General features: G+C 43.6%; 1 protein-coding gene across 12 annotated transcripts in view; it reads left to right on the forward strand.

The window, feature by feature from the left end:
* The window catches only part of CPVL (carboxypeptidase vitellogenic like), a 220,832-nt gene that overhangs the window by 89,990 nt on the left and 108,339 nt on the right, over positions 1-22,503 (forward strand). For all 12 annotated transcript variants that reach the window (XM_028845911.2, XM_015133819.3, XM_077996978.1 and 9 more), the window contains one exon: positions 7,888-8,006. In XM_028845911.2, the coding sequence (XP_028701744.2) occupies positions 7,888-8,006 (119 nt within the window). The remainder of the gene's footprint in view (positions 1-7,887; positions 8,007-22,503) is intronic.

Raw genomic sequence — 22,503 nt, forward strand, 5'->3', positions numbered from 1 at the left:
TTAGTAGAGATGGGGTTTCACCATATTGGCCAGGATGGTCTCGATCTCTTGACCTCATGATTTGCCCACCTCGGCCTCCCAAAGTGCTGGGATTACAGTTGTGAGCCACTGCACCTGGCCAATAGTTTTTCTTAAAACAACCCATAGGATGCAAAATGTATTTCAGTATTTTTACTCAGTTGTTTTATTTCAAATATATATGTTTGTTTGTTTGTTTGAGACAGAGTCTTTCTCTGTCACCCAGGCTGGAGTACAGTGGTGCATTCTCTGCTTACTACAACCTCTGCCTCCCGGGCTCAAGTGATTCTCCTGCCTCAGCCTCCCGAGTTGCTGGGATTACAGGTGCCTACCACCATTCCTGGCTAATTTTTGTATTTTTAGTAGAGACGGGGTTTCACCATGTTGGCCAGGCTAGTTTTGAACTCCTAACCTTTGGTGATCCGCCCTCCTCAGCCTTCAGAAGTGCTGGGATTACAGGCATGAGCCACCGCACCTGGCCTATTTCAAATATTAATGACTTGATGTCATATGTTATCTGAGTTTTTAGCTAAAATGAGAATTAGCCAGGGCTGAATTACCTGCATGGTTGAGTTGCAGCATTTTATTTATAAGACTAGTAGAGTGCCTGTCCCCCAGTGAGCACTTAATGCTAATACTATCCTTAAAACTTACTATGAGTCAATCACTGGTTCCAAGCTTTCTGCATGAACTTATTTAAACATGTCAACATCCCAGGGAGGTGGACCCATTTTATACATGTGAAACCAACACAGAAAGAGATTGAGCTACTAGCCAGAGTTCACGCAGATACCAGCTGGTGTGTAGGCTTCATACTCAGACAGCCTCACTACAGCCTCCCTGCTGTGCCCCCTTATCCAGCAAGTCTAGGCCTTAGTTTTCTCATTAAGATAAGATGGAGATTTAACAACTTACCCAACTTGCAGAGATATTATGAAAATCCAACGAGATAAGGCACATGAAAATTTTTTGTACTCTATAAATTGTTCTCCAAATATGAGTGTTTGCAAATGGCTTTATTTAGAGATTGTGGGTTTTTCTATTGTTATTACTAATAGGAAAATATATATCACGTAGTGTTATCAGAGACTAAAATTTATGACCTGCATCTGCTCTTTTTTTTTTTTTTTTGAGACGGAATCTTGCTCTGTTGCCAGGCTGGAGTGCAGTGGCGCAGCCTCGACTCACTGCACCCTCCGCCTCCTGGGTTCAAGCAATTCTCTTGCCTCAGCCTCCTGAGTAGCTGGAATTACAGGTGTGCGCTACCACGCTTGGCTAATTTTTATATTTTTAGTAGAGATGGGATTTCACCTTGTTGGCCAAGCTTGTCTCGGACTCCTAACCTCAAGTCATCCGCCTGCCTCAGCCTCCCAAAGTGCTGGGATTATAGGCGTGAGCCACCGCCTCTGGCCCTGTATCTGCTCTTAATGCTGCTTTGTTCTTAATCACTGTGCAGGTAAATGATTTCAACTTTCTGAACTTCAGCAGGTTCCTGAGCTATAAAATAGTAGACAGGTAGCTATTCTGAGGAGCTGTTTGCAAAGAGCAGCAGAGAAATGGCATAGTGGCTGGAGGGAGCACTGGGGTCCAGGAAGGGTCTTCAACAGAATAGGAGAGAATGTTTGTTTGCTGATTGAAATAATGAGTGGGGAGTTGGTTTGGTTTGGGGAACCATTGTTGGAGACTGTGTTTAAGAAGGTGAGAGACAGGGATCTGGCACACGGGAGCCCCAAGTTTGTCCCTTGTCACAGGTGGAAAGGCAGAGATGGTGCCTGTGAAGCTGGCAGCTTGGCAGATGTGATGGGAACGAAGAACAACACTGGAAATTTTACACAAATGGTCATTTTAAAGATCAAAAGCAAATCTAAATACTCTACAAAGAAGTTTAAAATAAAGCAAATTTTATTCATTCGAAGTATTCTCACAGCCAATAGGATGTCATTGTTTTTTGGTTTTCGTTTTACACGAAGACATTCTTACATTTTAAGGGTATGTGTAAGTGCTGTTCATATGTCTTTTTCTGAAATACACATTGGCTTCAAGTTTCACCATCTCTTTTCTAAGGAAAGATGAAAAACTTTGATAATGTATTTAGTGTATTTTAAAAAGGACTGATTTTTACCTCGCATAGAGAAGTCATGGGAAGATGGCTGCCCCACTGTATGGGCTGATACAGATGCGTGTGAAGAGGCAAAGTATCATTGACTCAAACCCTCCAAATTGGATTACATGTACGTATTTCAGCTTCCTCAACAAGTGGATTCTGATGGCTTAGATTTATGTTCATTAACAGTAAATCAAAGCAAACCATTTATTGTAGGATTGAAAAGGAGTTAAGTAATTGTTATAACCAAATTCTACCAATCCACATGTGAGGAAATTGAGACTGAAATACTTTACCTGAGTTGCCCAACGGGATGTGTGCAATAGAGTTGGGTAGCAGAGATGGGTTTAGGACCCAAATCTTCTGACTTCTACTCTGTGATTTGCCTACTATAATTTAGTTCTGTTTGTTTCACAAGCTTCTAAAGTGTTCTTCTAAAGTGACCGGATGCATACACACAAAACAATTAAGGAATTGCATACTAACGTACTAAAGTATTACATTTGAAGTAAGTGCACTGGAGATTCGCAGAAGGAACATATGCCTGTTGGTTGGCATAATCTAGGGAGAAAATACTAAAGCTATAGTAGTTGTAGTAAAAATAATAAGTAGCTAACATTTAGTCATTATATCCCTAGTACCTAGCATAGTACCTATACATGTATGTATAAATATGTATGGAATTTAAATTTGGGTACCAACCATGTGCCAGGCATTGTGCTTTACATCCATTAGCTCATTTAGTTCTCAGAGCAACCCTAATGAAAAATCCATAAACATTGTTCCCATTTTACAAATGAGAACACTGAGGCCCAGAAAAATCAAATATCTTGCCTAGGGCCATAAAACTAGTAAGTGGCAGAGCTGGAATTAAAACCTGTACTGGCTAACCCCAGGGCCCGTGGTAAGAACCACTATGCTATATGAGCAGCTCTGAATTAAACCCTATACTGGCCAACCCCGGAGCCCATGGTATGAACCACTGTGCTATATGACCAGCTGTGGACTTCAGAGTGTTGGGTAAGATTTATGTAAATAGCGAAAGGTCTGTGCATACCAAAGGAGAGAAGCAGCTTAAACAAAGGCATTAAGTGAAAGTGACCGTGGTGTATCTGTATCATACATCTGGTGGAACCAAGTAAAAAGAATACAGAGAAATCCATCTGAGAGACTGTTGACATCCCTTCTGTTCCTGTCTTTCTTGCCTATAAGCATTCCTCAGTTATGGGTACTAGTAGCAGCCGAGAAAGATTCCAAGGGAAGTAGTTTTATCTTCCACCCTCTATGTCAAGATTGGTAGATCTTCATCTGATGATTGACAACATTTAAAATAGTAAATCTGTGTATAATATCACTTCCTGAAGTTACGCTACACAGTCAAATTCTTTGAACAGAATTTTAAGTGGCTGATTCAAAATCTGTTACATCTGGGTATTCAAATGTAGCCCTGACAACATAATTAAGGATAATTTTATTCATCCGCTTTGCTGAAAGTTCAGGAAGCTCTGGACAGATGGTCAGCTCACTCCCCTAAATCCCTTTTGTTTATCGAGTCTGTCAAAACCCTAGGAATGTGAGTCTTATTATTGCAATGGAACATTTTCGAGATAAACAGTAGCTCACCAAAAAAACAAGGGAAATTTTTATTTTTCAAATCCCCAATTAACTGGCTTAGTTTTGTGTAATTGTAATTGCATGTTTACTTTCTCTGAAGCTAGAATAAATCTTTACTCCCTGAAACAAACTGAACGTAGGAGGCACATTTTAGCTTGTTTATAAACACTGCATTTTCACACTTTAAAGACTATTTTACTAGTAGGTCCTAATTTATTGTTACTTATGATCTGGTATTGTGTGTCCACACTGCTGATAACTTGAGTGTTTGTGAATCTGACATGCATGCTGATTAGCTGGTTCAAGCCCTTTGTTGGTCACACTCCAATGTTTTTGAAAGTGTTAATATCACAAACACTGGTAGCAGCAGTAAAAAACAAGGAGGAAGTAAAATCACTTCAAAGAGAACCTTTTCCTTTTTAAAACTATTCTAAACATTTGGATTGTGAGTCATGGTGCCGGAAAGATAGAAACTCCTCCACCTTGGGAGTTTGTTTGTTTTCCACATTACAGTAATAGGATGTACAGGACATTTGAAAATATAAAAAGTCATTTTAGTTGATGAAATTTTTTATTATTTTACTGGGATTTAGTTAGTGGAAATTTAAAATTTGAAACAGGGGCCGGGCGCGGTGGCTCAAGCCTGTAATCCCAGCACTTTGGGAGGCCGAGACGGGCGGATCACGAGGTCACGAGATCGAGACCATCCTGGCTAACACTGTGAAACCCCGTCTCTACTAAAAAATACAAAAAACTAGCCGGGCGTGGTGGCTGGCGCCTGTAGTCCCAGCTACTCCGGAGGCTGAGGCAGGAGAATGGCGTAAACCCGGGAGGCGGAGCTTGCAGTGAGCCGAGATCCGGCCACTGCACTCTAGCCTGGGCAACTGAGCAAGACTCTGTCTCAAAAAAAAAAAAAAAAATTTGAAACAGGGCAAAACTTTTTTTATGGGCTAGAGAAAAGTTCTAAATTTCTTTAGATCTCTTAACAAGGTCTGCCTTAGGAGGTTTTTGTAGAAATGAGCTAATCTTAGTGCATTGTCAGTGGGGCTTGTTTTAGTTCATTCATTTGTTGACTCGTTCATCCATTCATTTGTTAACATTCATTCATTAAAAAGTATTTGTTGAATGTCTTAGGTGTGTAAATCAGCATGCCAAGTCCCAAGGTATGCAAAGTTAAATAAGACAAATTCCCCACTTCCCAACCTCCTGACCTAGGAGGGAAGGTCTGAAATATACGCAAGTACAAGGTAGCAGAGAAGCTACTTTGGCATCCTCGGGAAGGGAGGGATGAGTGAACATCTGAATCATTTGAGAGCAGTCCGTGGACCCTGTGGGGTGCTGGTCTTGGGAGAGATAAATTGATTCAATCATCCTCTCCTCTGTTCCATTCCCTCCAGCTCCTTTCTATTATATATTTTCTCTTTTTCTCATTATACTTGGACCTTTCTCACTTTTTTCTGTCTTCTTTCTCAAATCCTCTTCTTCCCATTTACCTCTCTGTGGTCCACATCTCACTCATTTCCGATCCACAGTTTTTACTTCTCTCCTCTCCTTTTTTGCGGGGGGTGGGGAGGGGGCTAGTATCTCTGTTTGATTTTGAGAAGATTAATAGTTCTGCTAAAAATATTTCAAAAGCATTTTAAAAGCTGCCCAGCCCTGGGGGGTGATCTTTCTGTGGGCTAATTAAGAGTGGAAGTGAAGAAGGGGAGAAGAAAAAAGACAGATGGTGGGAAGAGTGGGAGGGGAGGAGCGGCAAAAACTACTTTCCCCGAACACCTCCTTTTTCTTTCTCATAAGATCCTCCCCTCTCTCTTTTTCTTTGGCTTTTTTTTTTTTTTTTCTGATGGAGGAGGGATAGACCTCACTGGGAACAGAATGGGAAGACCTACAGAGGTTGCATTAAGCAGACTTCCCTGGGAGCACCAGGCTGAGCCAGAAAAGGGAAATTCTTCTAGACTTCACTTGGAGTGGCCAAAGGCTAATTATAACTTTCGCTTCCAGTTGACTGAACCCTTATTTTATATGTAGTGCTAGGCTAAGGGTTCGTATGCATTTTTGTTGTTTGATCCTCACAGAAAGCCCGGGGTAGCAGAATCAGTATTTATATTTTGCATAAAAGGAAAGAGGCTCAGAGAGATGGAGCAACTTGCTGGGGAGTCCTAATCTAGTTAGGATTCCAAACCCAGCTCTGTCAGGCTAGGAAACCAATGCTCTCCTATTGTGTTGGCCTAACAGGACCCTCAAGGACCACCTATTGAGATCTTTCCTTTGTCGCCACGACCTCCTCTGCTCAGAGGTGCTCCCTGTTCCTAATCAGCAGGTGCATTTCACAGATAGCAACAGTAATTCTGCTCCCTACCTGCCAGCTTCTTTCTATAGGTTTTACATGTGGGGCTCTTTTAATCCAGGTGGCCCATGGGCAGTCCATCTTCCTTCAGAGGAGAAACTGAAGTACAGGGAGGTTAAATAAGAGGGTCACCAGCTGGTCAATAGGAGTGCTAGGATCAGCAAAGGAACCGTGTGGTCTAGATGAGAGGTTTTCCTTTTGAGAGGCATGCCTATATATATGTTTGTGTTTGAGACAGGGTCTTGCTGTGTCATCCACGCTGGAGTACAGTGGCATGATCACTTGACCTCCTGGGCTCAAGTGATCCTCCCACCTCAGCCTCCCGAGTTGCTGGGACTACAAGCACTGCCACCATGCTCGGCTAAGAGGCATGCCTCTTTTAAAAGAGGAGCTAGTGGTCCCAAAATAGCAGTGTGCTGGTGAAAGTTTAGCAACCAGCCCTTGGAGTCAGGACCCTGACTTACAGTATCTATTCCCGTGAGTGTAAATATTGTCACCTTGGCTTATTTTATCCTATCAGTGTTGTCTCTGAATGCTGAGCTGGGAAGAGATGCTAACAATTAGCCCTCCAGAGTCTAAGGACTCCACCTACCACCAAAGGCATCTTTAGTTGATGGCATGTGAGGAGTCAAGCTTCCTAAGCTACTAACCAGTCTCCAACTTAATATGGCTCAGACCTACATCGCTTTTCTTGCGTGATTAGTTCCTACTGGGGACACGTTCTTTGTCACCACTAAAGGATTCTTCTCCTTCGCCCAAACTTTCCCTTTTACATCCCCACCATGTTCTGCTGTTTTCTGTTCCTTTGCCACTCCCTTCCTGACCATTACTGCCTTTCCCACTCCCTGCCACCTGCACCTTCTGACTCACTCTAGTTGAAAGCCCTGGAGGAAGGAACAAACTCTACAGCCTGACTGCTCGGTTTAATCCCAGCCTCTCCTCTACTAGCTGTGTGACCTCAGGCAAGTCACTTAACCTCTCTGTGCTTCAGCTTTCTTATCTTTAAAGTGGGAATGAGAATTATACTTCCCACATCATGTAAAAGCCCTGGTAATGTGGCCTTGTAAATGTCAGCTCCTGGTAGCATTCTTTACTCCTGGGCATCCTTGGCCATCTAAGCATCCCCAATTACTCCTTCCCTGTGCCTGTCCCAGTGGTGCCATAAGAAAGCCAGGACCCCTGGCCTCCACAACTGTCCCATTGTCCTGTTTGGTTCCCCCTGAGTAGCCATGAGGTCACCCCCAGTCTCCCCACTGTCCACAGCCGCCCACACTCCCATATGCCTCGGCCCACTCCTCTTAGTAAATGTGACAGCCTTTTTGCCTTCATGAAAACAAGATCGTGAAGAACACCGGCCTCCTTGGGGTGAGGCCGAGAGCTGCTTCACCACATTGTTACTCTTGCACCCCACTGTTTCAGGTCAGTTTACTTTATCCTGCTCCTTTCCATGTGGCCCAGGGTGAACACCTTGGTTTATGCAAGGTGTGATGATAGGAGATTTTCTTTTCTTCTTTTTAAGAGAACTTTAAAAACAACCTTATCACAGCTTGTAAAATATATTTGGTCACCCCTCCCCAAAGACTTAAAACTTTCACGTATCCTTGGCTAAATTGTGAAATGTGGACTATGTGGGACTGGCCAGGGGCAGGCTGGAATTTGTTGAAGGAACTACCTTTCATACCAATCCCCTTTTAGCTTATCTAATCACTTCATTTCATCCAGACTGAGATAGATGGCTCACATTGTTGTTGTTGTTGTTGTTTTCTATAATCCTTGAGTAAATTTTTTTTTTCCCTCCCACTAGGAAAAGAATTGAGTTTGGTCAGTCCTTTCCTAGGACTGAACGTGAAGAGTTATGCCGGCTTCCTCACCGTGAATAAGACTTACAACAGCAACCTCTTCTTCTGGTTCTTCCCGGCTCAGGTAGACGCCCAACAGAAAGAACACCAGTGTTCAAGAGCTGGCTTGCCGTTTGAGGGTAGAAATGTTAGCCTACTGACCTACAAGTCTTTAAAAAAAATCTCGTAGATTTTTTCTAAAAATAAGATTTTTTTTTTTTTTTTTTCTAAAAATAAGCAAATCTGCATGGTGTTTCTATTTATGGGCAGGAAACAAATGGTTTTGGCGGGAGTGGGAAGTGTCCAGCTTCTAAATTTCTTGCAGCCTTATTTGGAGTGTTAATACTACCATCTTCTTCCTGCCACAGTCTTCTTCCTATCGTTTTGTTGTATTTTTGTTCTAAAAATACTTAGGGTGGGAATGGGTGGGGGGTGCCCAAGGGGGATAAGAAGTAGGGAGATTCCTGAAGTTAACAGGTAATGCATGGCAAAGTATGTTTCTATCTAGTCAGCCGTGGCCTTGTATGACTGCCCTGTCTGTGGACTCCTTCATGCACTCAGTACCCACTTATTGAGCATATTCTGTGCTGTGGGGCCACAGAGGAGACAGAACTGAACTCAGACAGAAGAAGAGTGGGAGGATTGCTGATGTAGAAAGGTTTCTGGCAGGAAAGGCCATCACTTTCCCAGATCTCTATAGACAGAGGTTGGTATGCTTTTCTACTTCACCAATCCTATGTCATTCACCTCTAAATCATGCCTTTCTTCTGTATGAACAAGACACTTTTAGCTTAGGGGTGCTGTTGCGGGTATTGGTAGAAGTGCTGAGATGCATAAACAAATCTTATTCCACTGCAGCGTAATTTTCTATTTTCATCCTCCAAATTGGATTTGTTTTAGAGGCTAGAGAAAGCAAAGAAAAAGCTATCCCTATGGAGGGTGTTGTTTATATTTGCATTGATTTGCATATAGCTGGGTTGCATCTATAGTAACTGAGTAAATTGCTTAATCCAGGGTTGTTTTCAAGTTTCATTGTTTCTCTTGGTACTATTGAGTTATTTTTTCTTGACATTTCTTTCCTGCTTTCTCAACTACATGGCCTCTTGACATAGTTCACCCCAGAGCAGCCTGTGGTGGGATGTGGTCAGGTTGGGGCATGTCAGAAATGGTGAAGAATTCCAGATCCTTTGTGGTTGGGCTCACAGTAGCCGTCAGCCTGTCTTCTCTAGAAGGGTTTCTTGGACCCTAGAGAGGGCTTTTTCTTTCTTCGTCATTGTTCCTGTTGAGTGAGGCAAGCGAGATGCCTAGAGCGTCAGATGTAAGGAGACACTCACCCTGAGGGTCATACAAGTGCAAGGTCAGCACTGGAGCCTGAGCACCCTCCAGTCTCTTGCTGGTGCCTCCCATGGGTAGAGCCCAACTGGGAGCCGGGTGGAGTTGGGTAGTTTAGCCCACAGAGGTCTGCCTAACAGGGCACAGAGCAGGATGGAGGAGGGTGGATAACAGGCCTTCAGTCTCTTAAACTTTATGCCTTTCAGAAACATTCTGTGTGTGTGCATTTTATATATCATATCTATTGATGCCATTGAATGCAGTCATTTATCTGCAGTAACCTGTTTACATTAGTTTTCTCTTGCTGCTATAACAAATTGCCACAAACTTAGTGTCTTAAAACAACGCACATTTTATTTCACAATTCTGCAGGTCAGAAGTCTGACATGGGTCTCCCTGGGCTGAAATCAAGGACCAGTAGGGTTGTGGTACTTCTGGAGGCTCTAAGGGAGAATCTCTTTTCTTGCCTCTTGCAGTGCCTAGAGGCTGTTCACGTTCCTTGGCTCATGGTCCCTTTCTCCAGCTTCAAAGCCTACAAAGGCAGCCTGAATCCTTCTCACATCACATAATCTCCATGGTCATGTTTCCTTCTCTGACTCTTGTCTTCTACCTCTGTCTTCTAAAAGGACTCTTATGATGACATTTGGGTCACCTGGATAATCCAGGATAATCTCCCCATTTTAAGGCCAGTTGATTAGCAACTTTAATTCCATCTACGACCTGAATTCTCTTTTGCCCTGTAACCTAACATATTCTAGGAATTAAGACACAAACATCTTTAGGGAGTTGTTATTCTGCACAAAATGGATACTTGAAAATTTGCCTAGATTATTGAGTCTCAATATGTTTTATCTCAGGGATTCTTACATGTTATTGCATACAAGAATTCTCTGACTTCCCCCAGAGATTCTGACTTGTAAATTGGCAGAGGCCAGCAGGTTACAGAATTACCAAGTGAACCATGCTCTGTGAAACCATCACTCCAGCCTATGGGCCACTACCCTCTGCCTGAAGCTCCTGGCTGGAAAGTGACCAACACACTTTTTACCAGAAAGAAATGCCTAGAGCAGCCAAACCCAGACAGAGGTGATGTGTTGCCCATGTTGAGGGTTGAAATGAGGGAAGTGAAGAAACCAATGCAGCCTGTGGAGGTCGGCTTCCCTAATCCAGCTTGCGGATTCTCTAAGACCTGTTAGGACTGCTTCCCCATCTTCTTTCCACTCTCGTCCTCCTCCCCCACTCTAGCTGGAAAATACCAATTCCTTACTTTCTCTTCTGCTTTGTTACTTGTTTATGACACCAGTCAGTTCCTTATTACCTTCTGAATGTTGTCTTCTTTGGTAATGATCCAGATTTGTAAAAACAGGAACTAAGGGTGAGAGAAGAGATCAGATGGAAACAAAGCAAAAACCCAGTTTTTTTTCTTTCTCAGGTTTCCTCTGGTCAGGTGAACAGCTGTGTCTAGAATGTAGGTGGTGCTTTGGCACCATAAACCTGTTCAGGGAAAGGAGTTTAGTTTGCATGCTCTACTGGTTGCCAGATTGAGGTCTGAAAAGCCCCTTCATTAAACAATGACTGGACTGCTGGGTTTCGTTTTTTCCCCTTAATTAAATGAAAACCTAGCTGTGCATCCCCTGACCTGGTTATGTTCTTTTGAGTCCAGTACTGTAGCCACAAACACAACCTAAGATGATCCCAGGAGACACAACGGGAAAGAATGCCTTTAAGTACATAGTGTTCTAGTGAAAGTGATAGATGAAGCTTCAGGACAAGAAGGGCAGAGATGAAAAAACGGTATCCACAGATGGGTACCACCATGTGGCAGCCAAGATAGATTGTTCCAAGACCTCTTACCAGGAAGCCCACATGCAGAGCCAGATAGCTGAGGCTTCTGGCTATAAATTTTGGAGTCACACCAGTTTGGGTGAAGGAGATAAAGCAGGTGTGACAAGAAGAAGCAGTGGTCACTGAGACGGGGGGAGTCCTTTGTATTTGGCAGAGATATCAGTTCATTGTCTATCATAGGGAAGCAGCTGATATTGTCACCAGGGAGAAATGACCCCTTTAAAAAACTGAAGGTAGAGAAAATAAGAGATCCAGGAAGGATGCCACACTTGTCATATCCTCCGAGTGTTTTTTGGGGGGGATGCTGTTTCTCAAATTAGTTTTGTTTTCCTGTTATTGCTCTGAGACTGCCCTGTTATTGTATACAAATCAGAACAGAATAAATTCCAGAACTTGAAATTGGTGTGCGGTGGGAATACAACCTGCAAGAGAAAGGAGTAGGCATTTTGTATGGTATAAAAAGTATAAGGAAACCAGCAGAAATGTAGCAGTTATAGCTGCTGGTAATTGAACACGGACTATGTGCTAGGCACTGTGCATTTTCTTATCTAATCCTTACCCGAACCCCATGAGAAGGCATTGTTATCCTCATTTTATAGATGAAGAGATTAAATAATCAGCCCCGAGTTACTCAACTAGAAATTGGCAGAACTGGAATGTAAAATTAGGCCTCTGATGTGGAAATCCTTGATCTTGGCCGTCATGTGTTAGATCTAGAGAAAACGAGCCGTGGAAGGCACTTGAGTATAGTGGCTGAAAGTACAGTCTCTTCAGTAAGTCAGGCTTGGATAGAAATATTGGCTTCACTACTTATGCTAAAGGTGACCTTGGGGACATTTCTTAGTGTCTCTGAGCACTGGTTTCTTCATTTTAAAATGGGGATCAGAATACCTACTTGGCAATGGTTTTGAGACAGAAGAGATAATAGGGGAAAGCATTAGAGTGGTACCTAAAACATAGTAACTATAGTTGCTATTGTCATTATTTCATTATGATTATGATTATTATGGTTATTATTACTTTTTAAATTATTAACACAAATAATGTCAAGAACTAAGCGGGTCACAATTTGAGAGGTTAAAGATGACAGCAAATAGAGGGAAATTCTGAATTAGAAGAACCTGAACCCCAGCCATCAAGGTGGATTCATTGCTACCAGGTCAGGAAATTACTAAGTGAAACTGGGATTTTTCTCACTGAAGAAGATAAAAAAGACATAGAGATTATTACTCTTTAAAGTCAGCATCCTTCTCATTGGAAAAAAAAAATTGCTAGTATGACTTTATCTTATAGATATAGGAACATAGATAATTCATTGGACACATTTAGCCAAAACCTTCAGATCAGTTACCTCAAATGCCATGGAGCCAAAACCTGGGGCATTTAGAGTCAGGCCTAGGCCTCTTTACAGAGAACCCCACCTTGATCCTCAGGCCAAGAGGAAAGGCCCAGACTCCTGGATTTGAGAATCTAGTGTCTGTGAAAGATCAGGATCACATTGGTGAGGCCCGTGAGGTGCCGGGGCAACCTGTGAGAAGGACTCCCGCTCAGGATCCTACAGGCTGGGCCCTGCTGAATCAGATACTAGGATGATCAGATAGCACAATACCCTTGAATCAGCAGTCAATTGGAGGGAAAATGAACCACTCTAATGCTCCTGGTCCAAAACAAAAGGTGTTCTCTCTGGCAGTAGAAGAGCATGTCCCAAAAGTGCCTGGAAGCCAACAGAACAGCCTATCCTCGGGGTTAAGGCGTGGAATCAGGCCCCACCATACTTCAGCATGGTGCCATGTACACTCCCTCATCTGCACATCTGAACTTCTCCGGTAACACAGTTAATGTGGAAGAGGACAGGAATTCCCAAATGTGCTACTGCTCATCAGAAATACCTGGGGAGCTTTGGAAATATGACAGATCTCCCAGCTCATTGTCTAGCTGCACCCAGCATAGATTCTGATTCTGCAGATCTGGAGAGGACCCAGGGATCAGTGTTTGCAATGTGCTCCACAGCGGTCCCAGTGCAGCGAGTCAGTGGGCTGGAATTTGGGAAAAGAGAACTAGAGGTTTGGATACAGGGATTCTAATTCCAAGTCTGTGATTCCCGGCTGTATAACTTGGGAGATGGCATTCGTATTCTCTGGGCCTCAGTTCTCTCCTATAGAAATAAAGATGTTAAACCTATTGGATTGCTAAGGCTCCATCCCAGCATTACATTCTGTGGTTCTATAGTTAAGTATAAAAACATCCAATAACTCCAAATCAGGATGTGGATTGAATGAAGGAGCCCTTGAACGTGTGGCCTGTGTGGTAGCCAGCCTTCAGGCTAGTCCCCAGTCCTCTTCATCTCTTGGCGTATGTGCCCTTGGGCAGTCCCCTCCACTGCTGAATCAAGGCTGGCTTTGTGACCAACATGCTAGCAGAAATGATGGTGTTTGACTTCCATGGCTACATTATAAAGGGCAATGTTACTTGTGCCTTGGTCTCTTGAGTCCGTCATTCTGAGGAGAGGATGCCATATTGGGAGGACACTCAAGCAGCCCCATAGCTGAGCCTCTGTGGAGAGGAGGTGAGGCGTCCACCCTCTGGTGGGTACCAACCTTGGAAGAGGTTCATCTAGTACCAGTCAAGCCTTCTGATGACTGCAGCTGTGGCTGATTCCTTGACCACAGTTTCATGAGAGACCCTGAGCCAGAACTGCCCAGCCAGACACCCTCAAATTTCTGACCCACGGGAATCCCGAGAGATCAAAAATTATTATTGTTGTCTTAAGCCATTAAGTTTTGGAGAGATGTTGTGTCGCATTAGATAACTAATATAGCTTCTTGTCTTGTACTTTTAGGCTGTGGCTGTGATATCTTGTGACAACTAGCATATACTCCTTAACCTGGAGGAAGGATAAGGACATAAGGAGTGGGGATTACTATGCCAGCTACTTCCAATTTTTTTTTTTTTTTTTTTTTTTTTTGCCTCTCAGCTCCAATTCTACCCTCTTCCCTGTTCTGCCATAATAGAGCTCTCAGCATTTCTCCTATGCAGCAAGCACGATGTTAAGCTTTGTCAGTAGAGGGTGCTGGAGACACACTGCAGGCGGAATTTGGCTTCTCTTTCTGTTTCTATGTCCTGCCTTTCGATTTTTCTTGGTCCACTGCCTAGTCTGTTAGCAGTGTGTTGAGGTAGGGGGTGGGGATATCCAGTGGCACTCTGTCTTAGCTATGCACCCAGACCACCAAGACTCTTAGCAAGATGATATCCCTGGCTCTGTCCAGGTGATCACCCGGCTGTGGCCTTCCCAGTGTGAACACCATACACCCTAGGCCTTGCCGGTGAGCAGACCCCCGATAGCCCTGCTCTCTCTGCAGCCCTCTCACTAGCTCAGCCATTTGCGCCCCAGAGGGTTGTTCCCTCGGTGCTCCCAGTGTAGACACCGTGCACTCCAGGCTGTGCGCCACCCTTCAGGCAAGCAGGCTCCTAGCCTCCTGAGTCTTTCTCTGTGTCCACCTGCCAGTCACAGCCTACCTGTTCCTATTACCCAAGGATGGTTGGCCAGCTTTGGACCAGGGAACCCAGTGAACTTCTCAGCTACTCAGAGGGCTGCAACCATACCTTCTCCAACGAGGCCTGGACAGCAGCCTTGGGAAGGGTCCCCTCCCCACCATAAGGTCCATCTGCGAGCACTCCCCCTAGCCCATGGCATTGTTTGGAGTTCTCTTTATATATGTATGTTTAGTCCCCTGTTATAACGAATACTTCTAGATATTAACATTTCCCTGTTCCTTAGTGGACATAAGAAGGCTACCCAGCATGCCGGTCTTTGGCCAGCACTGAGGATGTGGCTGTGGGAGAGCAGGCCCCTCTGGTGTTTCATCTTCACTTTTGCCCAGGGGTGTCTGATACCCATGGCTGGCTGGGGCCAGAGTAAACACTGGAACTTGTAACAGAATTAAAGGTGAATATTTCCAGGCAAAAAAAAAAAAAAAAAAATTAAATAAAAAATTAAAATGACTCTGTGGTTTCTGACTTCTGATTGGGCCTTAACTGATGCAGGTACCATTCTAAATCTTTCTCCAGCCCTGAGACACCAAGGGCTGGACTTGTGGTCTGGCCTAAGAAACGAGTAATAGCAAAGTCTTAGGAGGCAGGGCAGCCAGTCTTTCTGTCTCAGCCCTATTCTGTCTGAGACCGCAGGATTCCCTCATCTGTGCTTCATTCTTCTCCCTTGGCAGATCAACATGCTTTGCTTCTCCAAGCACTCGACCAAGTATGACCAACCTTTCATTTCCAAGTTTACCTTTCCTTGCATCATGTAGCCAACAGAGATTAACTAGCACCCATGGCTGCCACAGTCTGGCTTACATCTTCTTCCTTGGTCCAATCAGCTAAGACTGAAGGTAATGGGTATTAGCCATGGATGAATGGAGACTCAGTTCTTAGAGAAGGGGACATGGACTGGACAGATTTATTAAAATATGTCTCAAAATATATCTAACACAGGTGGATACAAATCCACCAGCAATGCAGCAAAGATTTGGAGATCGCAGATAATTGTCTTCTTCAAACTGATTCTGTTTATCTTCTCTTTGCTACGTACTTAATGGCATCAGGGATATAGAAGAATAGAGGGTATCAGAGACAAAATAAAAAGACAGTAGCTAAAGGTGATGTTATAGATCACCACCCATAGGTATATTTGAACACTCTGCAGAAACTTTTGCATGCCCGATTTCCTTTGTGGAAATGAAATAACATAGACAGAAAGTAGCTAACTTTTCCATCAAGAAGGGAAAGTAAGGTGTCTTCTCCACACCTCCCCGCATCCGCCCACTTCCCTATTCCTTATAAAGTATAAGTTTCTGGTAGGAGACACAAACAGAACAGCCATAACTATCTCATGAAGGAATGAGCCAGGTAGAAAGGTTAGGAAGAAGAAAGTTAGGATTCTAATGGGGTGTAAGCTGGTTCAAATCAGTGAGACAAGCCAAAGCTTGATGAGAGTCAGGGGAACTTGGGAATGACACAAGGAGGCCTCAAAACAAAAAAGGATTTTGAGACTGGATGCAGTGGCTCACGCCTATAATCCCAGTACGTTGGGAGGCCAAAGCAGGTGGATCACTTGAGGTCAGATGTTCTAGATCAGCCTGGCCAACACGGTGAAATCCTGTCTCTAATACAAATACAAAAATTAGCCGGGGGTAGTGGTAGGCGCCTGTAATCCCAGCTACTCCAGAGGCTGAGGCAGGAGAATCGCTTGCACTGGGAAGGTGGAGGTTGCAGTGAGCCAAGTCGTGCCATTGCACTCCAGCCTGGGTAACAAGAGCGAGACTCCATCTGAAAAACAAAAAACAAAAAAGATTTTGAAAAAATTAATTTTCTGTATGACGATACCATGGCAGCAATCATGGTAAAGGAAGATTTAGTGAGTGGTCAACACCAACCACTTGAAATAAAATTTCTTTGAAAAACATGAATGTCTTTAGCAACTTGTGTGTATGTGTTGAGTGTGTATGTGTAGAGTTAAAATGTTATGTACCTCTTTAACAATTCTAGTCACAAAATTAATTGCTTTAAATAAAAAGCTCTGCCTTGATTAACGCCATTAGTGTAGCAGCTGAAGTATTAGCTGAACTGGGATCTGTATGGCAAAATGGGAGTCCATTTAAACATACTTGTGGGAATTTAAAGACATTTACTTGGGGTACTAATGACTTCAATTAAGGTAGAACACATTACTTAAACCAAGCAAATGATCAGCCTCTGCATATAGAAGTGTGAAGAGGGCCTTAATTAATTTACTAATTGCACTTCTCATCTTAAGCAGTGCCGTTGATGTGGATCTGTTAGTGGTTTAGTTGCTGTTTTCTCTAACCAAGCATGGCATTCCTTATTGGAGACAGGAGAAAAGGGGTGGCTAGGGATATGTAACCAGTCCTGAAGATTGGTAGATGCCTATCTACTTTAAGTGACTCTCTGGTCCGGAATGTTGCCCTAACACTTGCTGAGATACCTAAAATTTCCTAGGGTCACTCCAATAAAGTCCTCTTATACAATAGAATCATGAGGCTGGGTATGTAATCCCACCCTGTAATCCCAGCACTTTGGGAGACCGAGGCAGGTGGATCACAAGGTCAGGAGTTCGAGACCAGCCTGACCAACATGGTGAAACCCTATCTGTACTAAAAATACAAAAAAAAATTAGCTGGGCGTAGTGGTGCACACCTCTAATCCCAGCTACTCAGGAGGCTGAGGCAGGATAATCACTTGAACCTGGGAGGTGGAGGTTGCAGTGTGCCGAGATCATGCTATTGCACACCAGCATGGGTGACAGAACAAGACTCCATCTCAAAAAAAAAAAAAAAAATTATGTTCTTTAAAGTACTGAAATTGGCAAGTTTTTAGCACCCCCCTAGTCAATATATTAACTTACTGTTTCAGTGATATGTATATGGTCTGAGCAGGAGGTTATCTATTTCTTTCTCTCTCTCTCTCTCTCTCTCTCTCTCTCTCTCTCTCTCTCATGTAAAGGAGGGCCTGGGGGATAAGGGCTGGTGGAGGATGAGGGTGGAAAGGAAGACTCAGGGCAAAGGTGATGCTATCCAGGGAGGGTATGTCAACCTGGGGAACAATAGGGCAGACAGGATTTAGTACTAGTTTTGTTTCAATGAGTTTCACTTTCTTTGAATGACATTCCATTAAGACATGGAGTAGATTTTTCACCATCATTGTGAATACGCAATGGAATTTGCGAATGTGAGAAATTGTGAAATTCCCTTTTGTAGAGATTCTGGCAGAATAGATAACGTCTCTCCTTCTGGGCCGTTCCTTCTGGAAGAAACCCTGAAGAAAGAGTGTCCAAGTTCATGGATTGGTCACCAGGGGTCGCCAGAAGCATCGAAAGGGCTTCTGAGGCAAAGCCATAGTTGCTTCTTGTTCTCCAATAAAGGGCCCAGGTTTGTGGGACCCGCGGGCCGACCCTCTTCTGTTGCTAGGGAGACTTCTCACTTAAGTATTTAGGATTCCTTTGTTCTTTCTTTAATATTTAGAACTTTTTTATCCCTTCCCTTTTAATCATCAGTTCTTGCTGCAGGACTCTGACCTGTAAGTCATTAGTAGAGGTTTTATTTTCTTCTTTAATATGTAGTATGAGGGGATTACTCATATTTTAGATCTCAGCTCAAATGTTACCCCACCACCAGAGGCCTTCTTTAAGTGCTTAATCTAGTGTCTCTCCATTCCTCTTTCATATCACTCATTTATTTAGTTACTTGTTTATTGCCTTCCCACACCAGCAGAAAAAATCATCAGAGCTGACACTTAAATAGATGTGCCAGGCACTGTTCTCAGTGCTATGCATATATCGACTCTAAAACTGCATGAAAACCTTAGGAGACAGACATTAATAGTATCCATATTTTCAGTCAGAGGATGCTGAAACACAGAGGAGTTAAGTAACTTGCCCAAGGTCACAGAATTCTAAAATAGCATAGCTGGAATTCAAACCTTGGCATTCTGGCTCCAGAATCCACACTCATAACTATAAAGTATTCTGCCTGCTCATGGGTGGGAGCTGGTCTGCATCCACAGCCTTAGACAATCCCTGTGAGTAGTTGGCATTATATGTTAAGTGAATTAATACCTTGTGGTAAATTCATAGAGTGCATACTGTTCAGCAGAATAATGGTATGTACTGATATAAAGAGATCTTCACAACATATTGTTAAGTGAATACAGCATATTAGAGTATAGCCTGATCCTATTTTTGGAAAAAAGCATGTGTGTATATTGCATATATAATAGCTACAGCATATGTATATATGTGTTTGTATGGAGGGGGACCATAGAGAAAAATCTGGAAGGGTTAACATAAGCATCTCCATGATCATCTCTAGGAAATAGAATTTGTCGGGGAAGAGGGGCTTTTAAAACTACCTTCAATGAAAAAAAACCAAAAACCTTTAGTTAGAATAAATACTGTTTTTATAATAGAAAAAGTTTTAAGAAAAATTTTAAAGCTTTTTTTTTTTTTTTTTGAAACAGAGCCTTGCTCTGTCGCCCAGGCTGGAGTGCAGTGGTGCAGTCTCGGCTCACTGCAAGCTCTGTCTCCCTGGTTCATGCCATTCTCCTGCCTCGGCCTCCCAAGTAGCTGGGACTACAGGCGCCTGCCACCACGCCCGGCTAATTTTTTGTATTTTTAGTAGAGGTGGGGTTTCACCGTGTTAGCCAGGATGGTTTCCATCTCCTGACCTCATGATCCACCCACCTCGGCCTCCCAAGGTGCTGGGGTTACAGGCATGAGCCACCGCGCCCGGCCAAATTTTAAAGCTTTTGGAAAAATAAATGCATTAGTTGTGTTGCTTCATACACTTTTGAATTATAACTTCAATATAATAAATGTTTTTAAATTCCTGGATTTTGTAATGCTGTAGATGAATTAAAGCGGTCATTTCTTCATTCAGTCTTAAGTATTGCAATGTGGTTTTGTTCAGGAAGTCTTTTATTCTTTCCAAAGTTGAGAGTAGGAGAAGGGCTGCCTTCTCACAATTGAGAGCTGAATATATCACCCTAAGGATTGTCACAGAATAACCTCATGCCATTGTTATGGACATAATTAATATTATACTGCATATCATGACATTTGATGCCATATTACAAAAGTCTGCATGCCGTGACACAACTGACTCTTGGGCTTTTGGCATTGAACACATACACCTTTATTTTCCAGATCTGACTTTCACATTTTATCACAGGTAAGGGTGACATTAGTTCACAGGTTGGTTGGCCCATCAAAGTAGAAAGATGTATGTGTGGGCTTTTCTTTAAAAACAGGCTTCTTCCAGGGTTGCTGAGCCTCATTCACCTCCTCCAGGAAAGTAAATCAGGAGCAAGGTCAACTGAGGCTGGAAGTGTGTACACAGATCTTGTTACTTAAGCATTCCAAGAATGCAGTGTCCTGTGCTTCAAAGTTGCATAATAAAGATGTTTGGCACTGAGGTGTTTGACTTGACTTTGTAATGTGGCCTCTCAGGGTCGGGCTATTTTTCTGAGAGTCCACAGGTCCAGTTCATTGTGCCAGGTCACAGGAAGGGACATGGAAGGCCAAGGGAGGATAGGGTGGAGGATAGGGGAGAACAGGCTGGAGACCAGAGGCCTGAGATATTTAGAGGGCAAACTCTCCATCCTCCTTCAGAACCTCAGCCCCGCCTACACATTCGAACCACCTGGGAGCTTTTGAGAACTACTGATGAGGCCTCCTCCCCACAGACCAAGGGAATTGGAATCTCTGAGATTTGGACCTAGGCAGTAGTAAAAAATACTACTCTCCAAAAGAGAAAAGCTCTCCAAAATACTTTAATGAGCACATTGCGGCTTCTAGGAGTTCACATGTAGTTTAGGAAGGAAGTGGGGCTGGATATCCGCTGGAATCAGTTGGACTCACAGCATCTCATATTCCCTGGGAGGCTGGGAAGAGCAGGGGCTACCTTCCACCCAGATCCTATTGTTTTTCCACCTCTCATGTGTGTAATTTGCTCCTACTGCTGAGTGAATACAAGAGGAAGGTGATACTGGTGAGTGAATCCGAGAGGAGATAAAAATCACTTATTTAAACAAAAAAACACAGTTCCACAGGCAGGTTGGGGCAAGCTGGTTATTTTTATTCAGCACATTAGAGTTTACAACATCATTTCATATACGTTTGCTCCTCAGAGCCTTCAAGCAATCCTGTGGGGCAGGCATTATGGTCATTTGACAGATGAGGAAACTGAGGGCCAGGATGGCACAGCTGTTATGTGGCCAACTGGAACCACAGCCTGTCTGGCTCCCAGTTCCAGGGCTCACTCTGCTTCCAAGCAGCAGCTTTAAAAGGCCGTCATTGATTTTCATTTTTCTGCTTTGACTTATTATCATTATTTGAGACAGAGTCTTGTTCTGTTGCCCAGGCTAAAGCGTAGTGGCATGATCTCGGCTCACTGCAACCTCTGCCTTCTGGGTTCAAGTGATTCTCCTGCCTCAGTCTCTTGAGTAGCTAGGATTACAGGCACCCGCCACCATGCCTGGCTAATTTTTGCATTTTTAGTAGAGATGCGGTTTCACCATATTGGCCAGGCTGGTCTTGAACTCCTGACCTCAGGTGATCCGCCCTCCTTGGCCTCCCAAGGTGCTAGGATTATAGGCATGAGCTACCGTGCCCAGCCTCTGCTTTGACTTATGAGACAAAACCCTCATTCTGTTGATTTGTTCATAGACATTTGAACACTTGAGGCAGGGGGAGTAACTAGTGAAACTGATCAGGGAAGTTGTGGGCTATAGGAGCGAGAAAAAACCACCACACGGCCCACTTTCTTATTCTGTCATTTACAGATAGATTGTGTTCAAGCCATCTACAAATTCCTTGTGTTTATCTATTATAGCAATAGGTAATATTTGGAGAACATATGCTATAAAGCGGAGGTTTATGAAAAGGAATTCATTTAATCCTCCCAGCAAGCATACAGTGTAGCTACTATTATTGATCTTTTTTTTTTTTTTTGAGACGGAGTTTTGCTCTTGTTGCCCAGGCTGGAGTGCAATGGCGCAATCTCGGCTCACCGCAATGTCTGCCTCCCGGGTCCAAACGATTCTCCTGCCTCAGCCTCCCAAGTAGCTGGGATTACAGACATGTGCCACCAGGCCTGGCTAATTGTTTTGTATTTTTAGTAGAGACAGGGTTTTCCACGTTGGTCAGGCTGGTCTCGAACTCTTGAGCTCTGGCTGGGATTTCAGGCATGAGCCACCGTGCCTGGCCTATTGATCCCGTTTTTATGGGTGGGGAAACTGAGATCCAGAGAGCTTAGGCAACTTGCCCAAAGTTTCACACTGGTAGGTAGTAAAGCCTAGATTTGAATCCAAACCGTTTGGGGCAAGAGCTTCCGCGCTTCTTCATTATGTAATACTGCACTGACCCCTGGAGCTTCAGGCCTGCTCATCAGAGGCCCCAGTAGGACTCTGGGCTTCTACCATTTCTACCTGTTTACTTAGTCATAATAATCATTTATATTTATTGTGCTTTTATCATACATTAGACATTGTTCCAAAGGCTTTAATTACGTCGCTTAATTTGTTAACGCTCAAGAATGAGCCCGAGAGGTGGCCCCTCATAGGAAGGGTGTGCCCCAGCTCATGGCCATTCTTACCAGCCCCTATCTTGTAGCAGGTCCCCCTGTGCCCCTTCCAAAGCCGTGAAAGACTCTGTCAGGCTCTTGGTGACTGGGAAAGAGAAGTTCCTCTATGCCCTCTGTGGCCATGGTTAGAACTCTGCTCAGCTCTTCCTGCAGGTCTTGGCAGTGGCATCCCAGTTACCTTCTTTTGAGTCAGTCTTGCCTTCTGCCTCAGTCTTCTCCCGCCATCCAGGTCAATGGAACGCATCCACTCAG

The sequence above is a fragment of the Macaca mulatta genome, chromosome 3, assembly GCF_049350105.2.
Source record: "Macaca mulatta isolate MMU2019108-1 chromosome 3, T2T-MMU8v2.0, whole genome shotgun sequence".
Classification (NCBI taxonomy): domain Eukaryota; kingdom Metazoa; phylum Chordata; class Mammalia; order Primates; family Cercopithecidae; genus Macaca; species Macaca mulatta.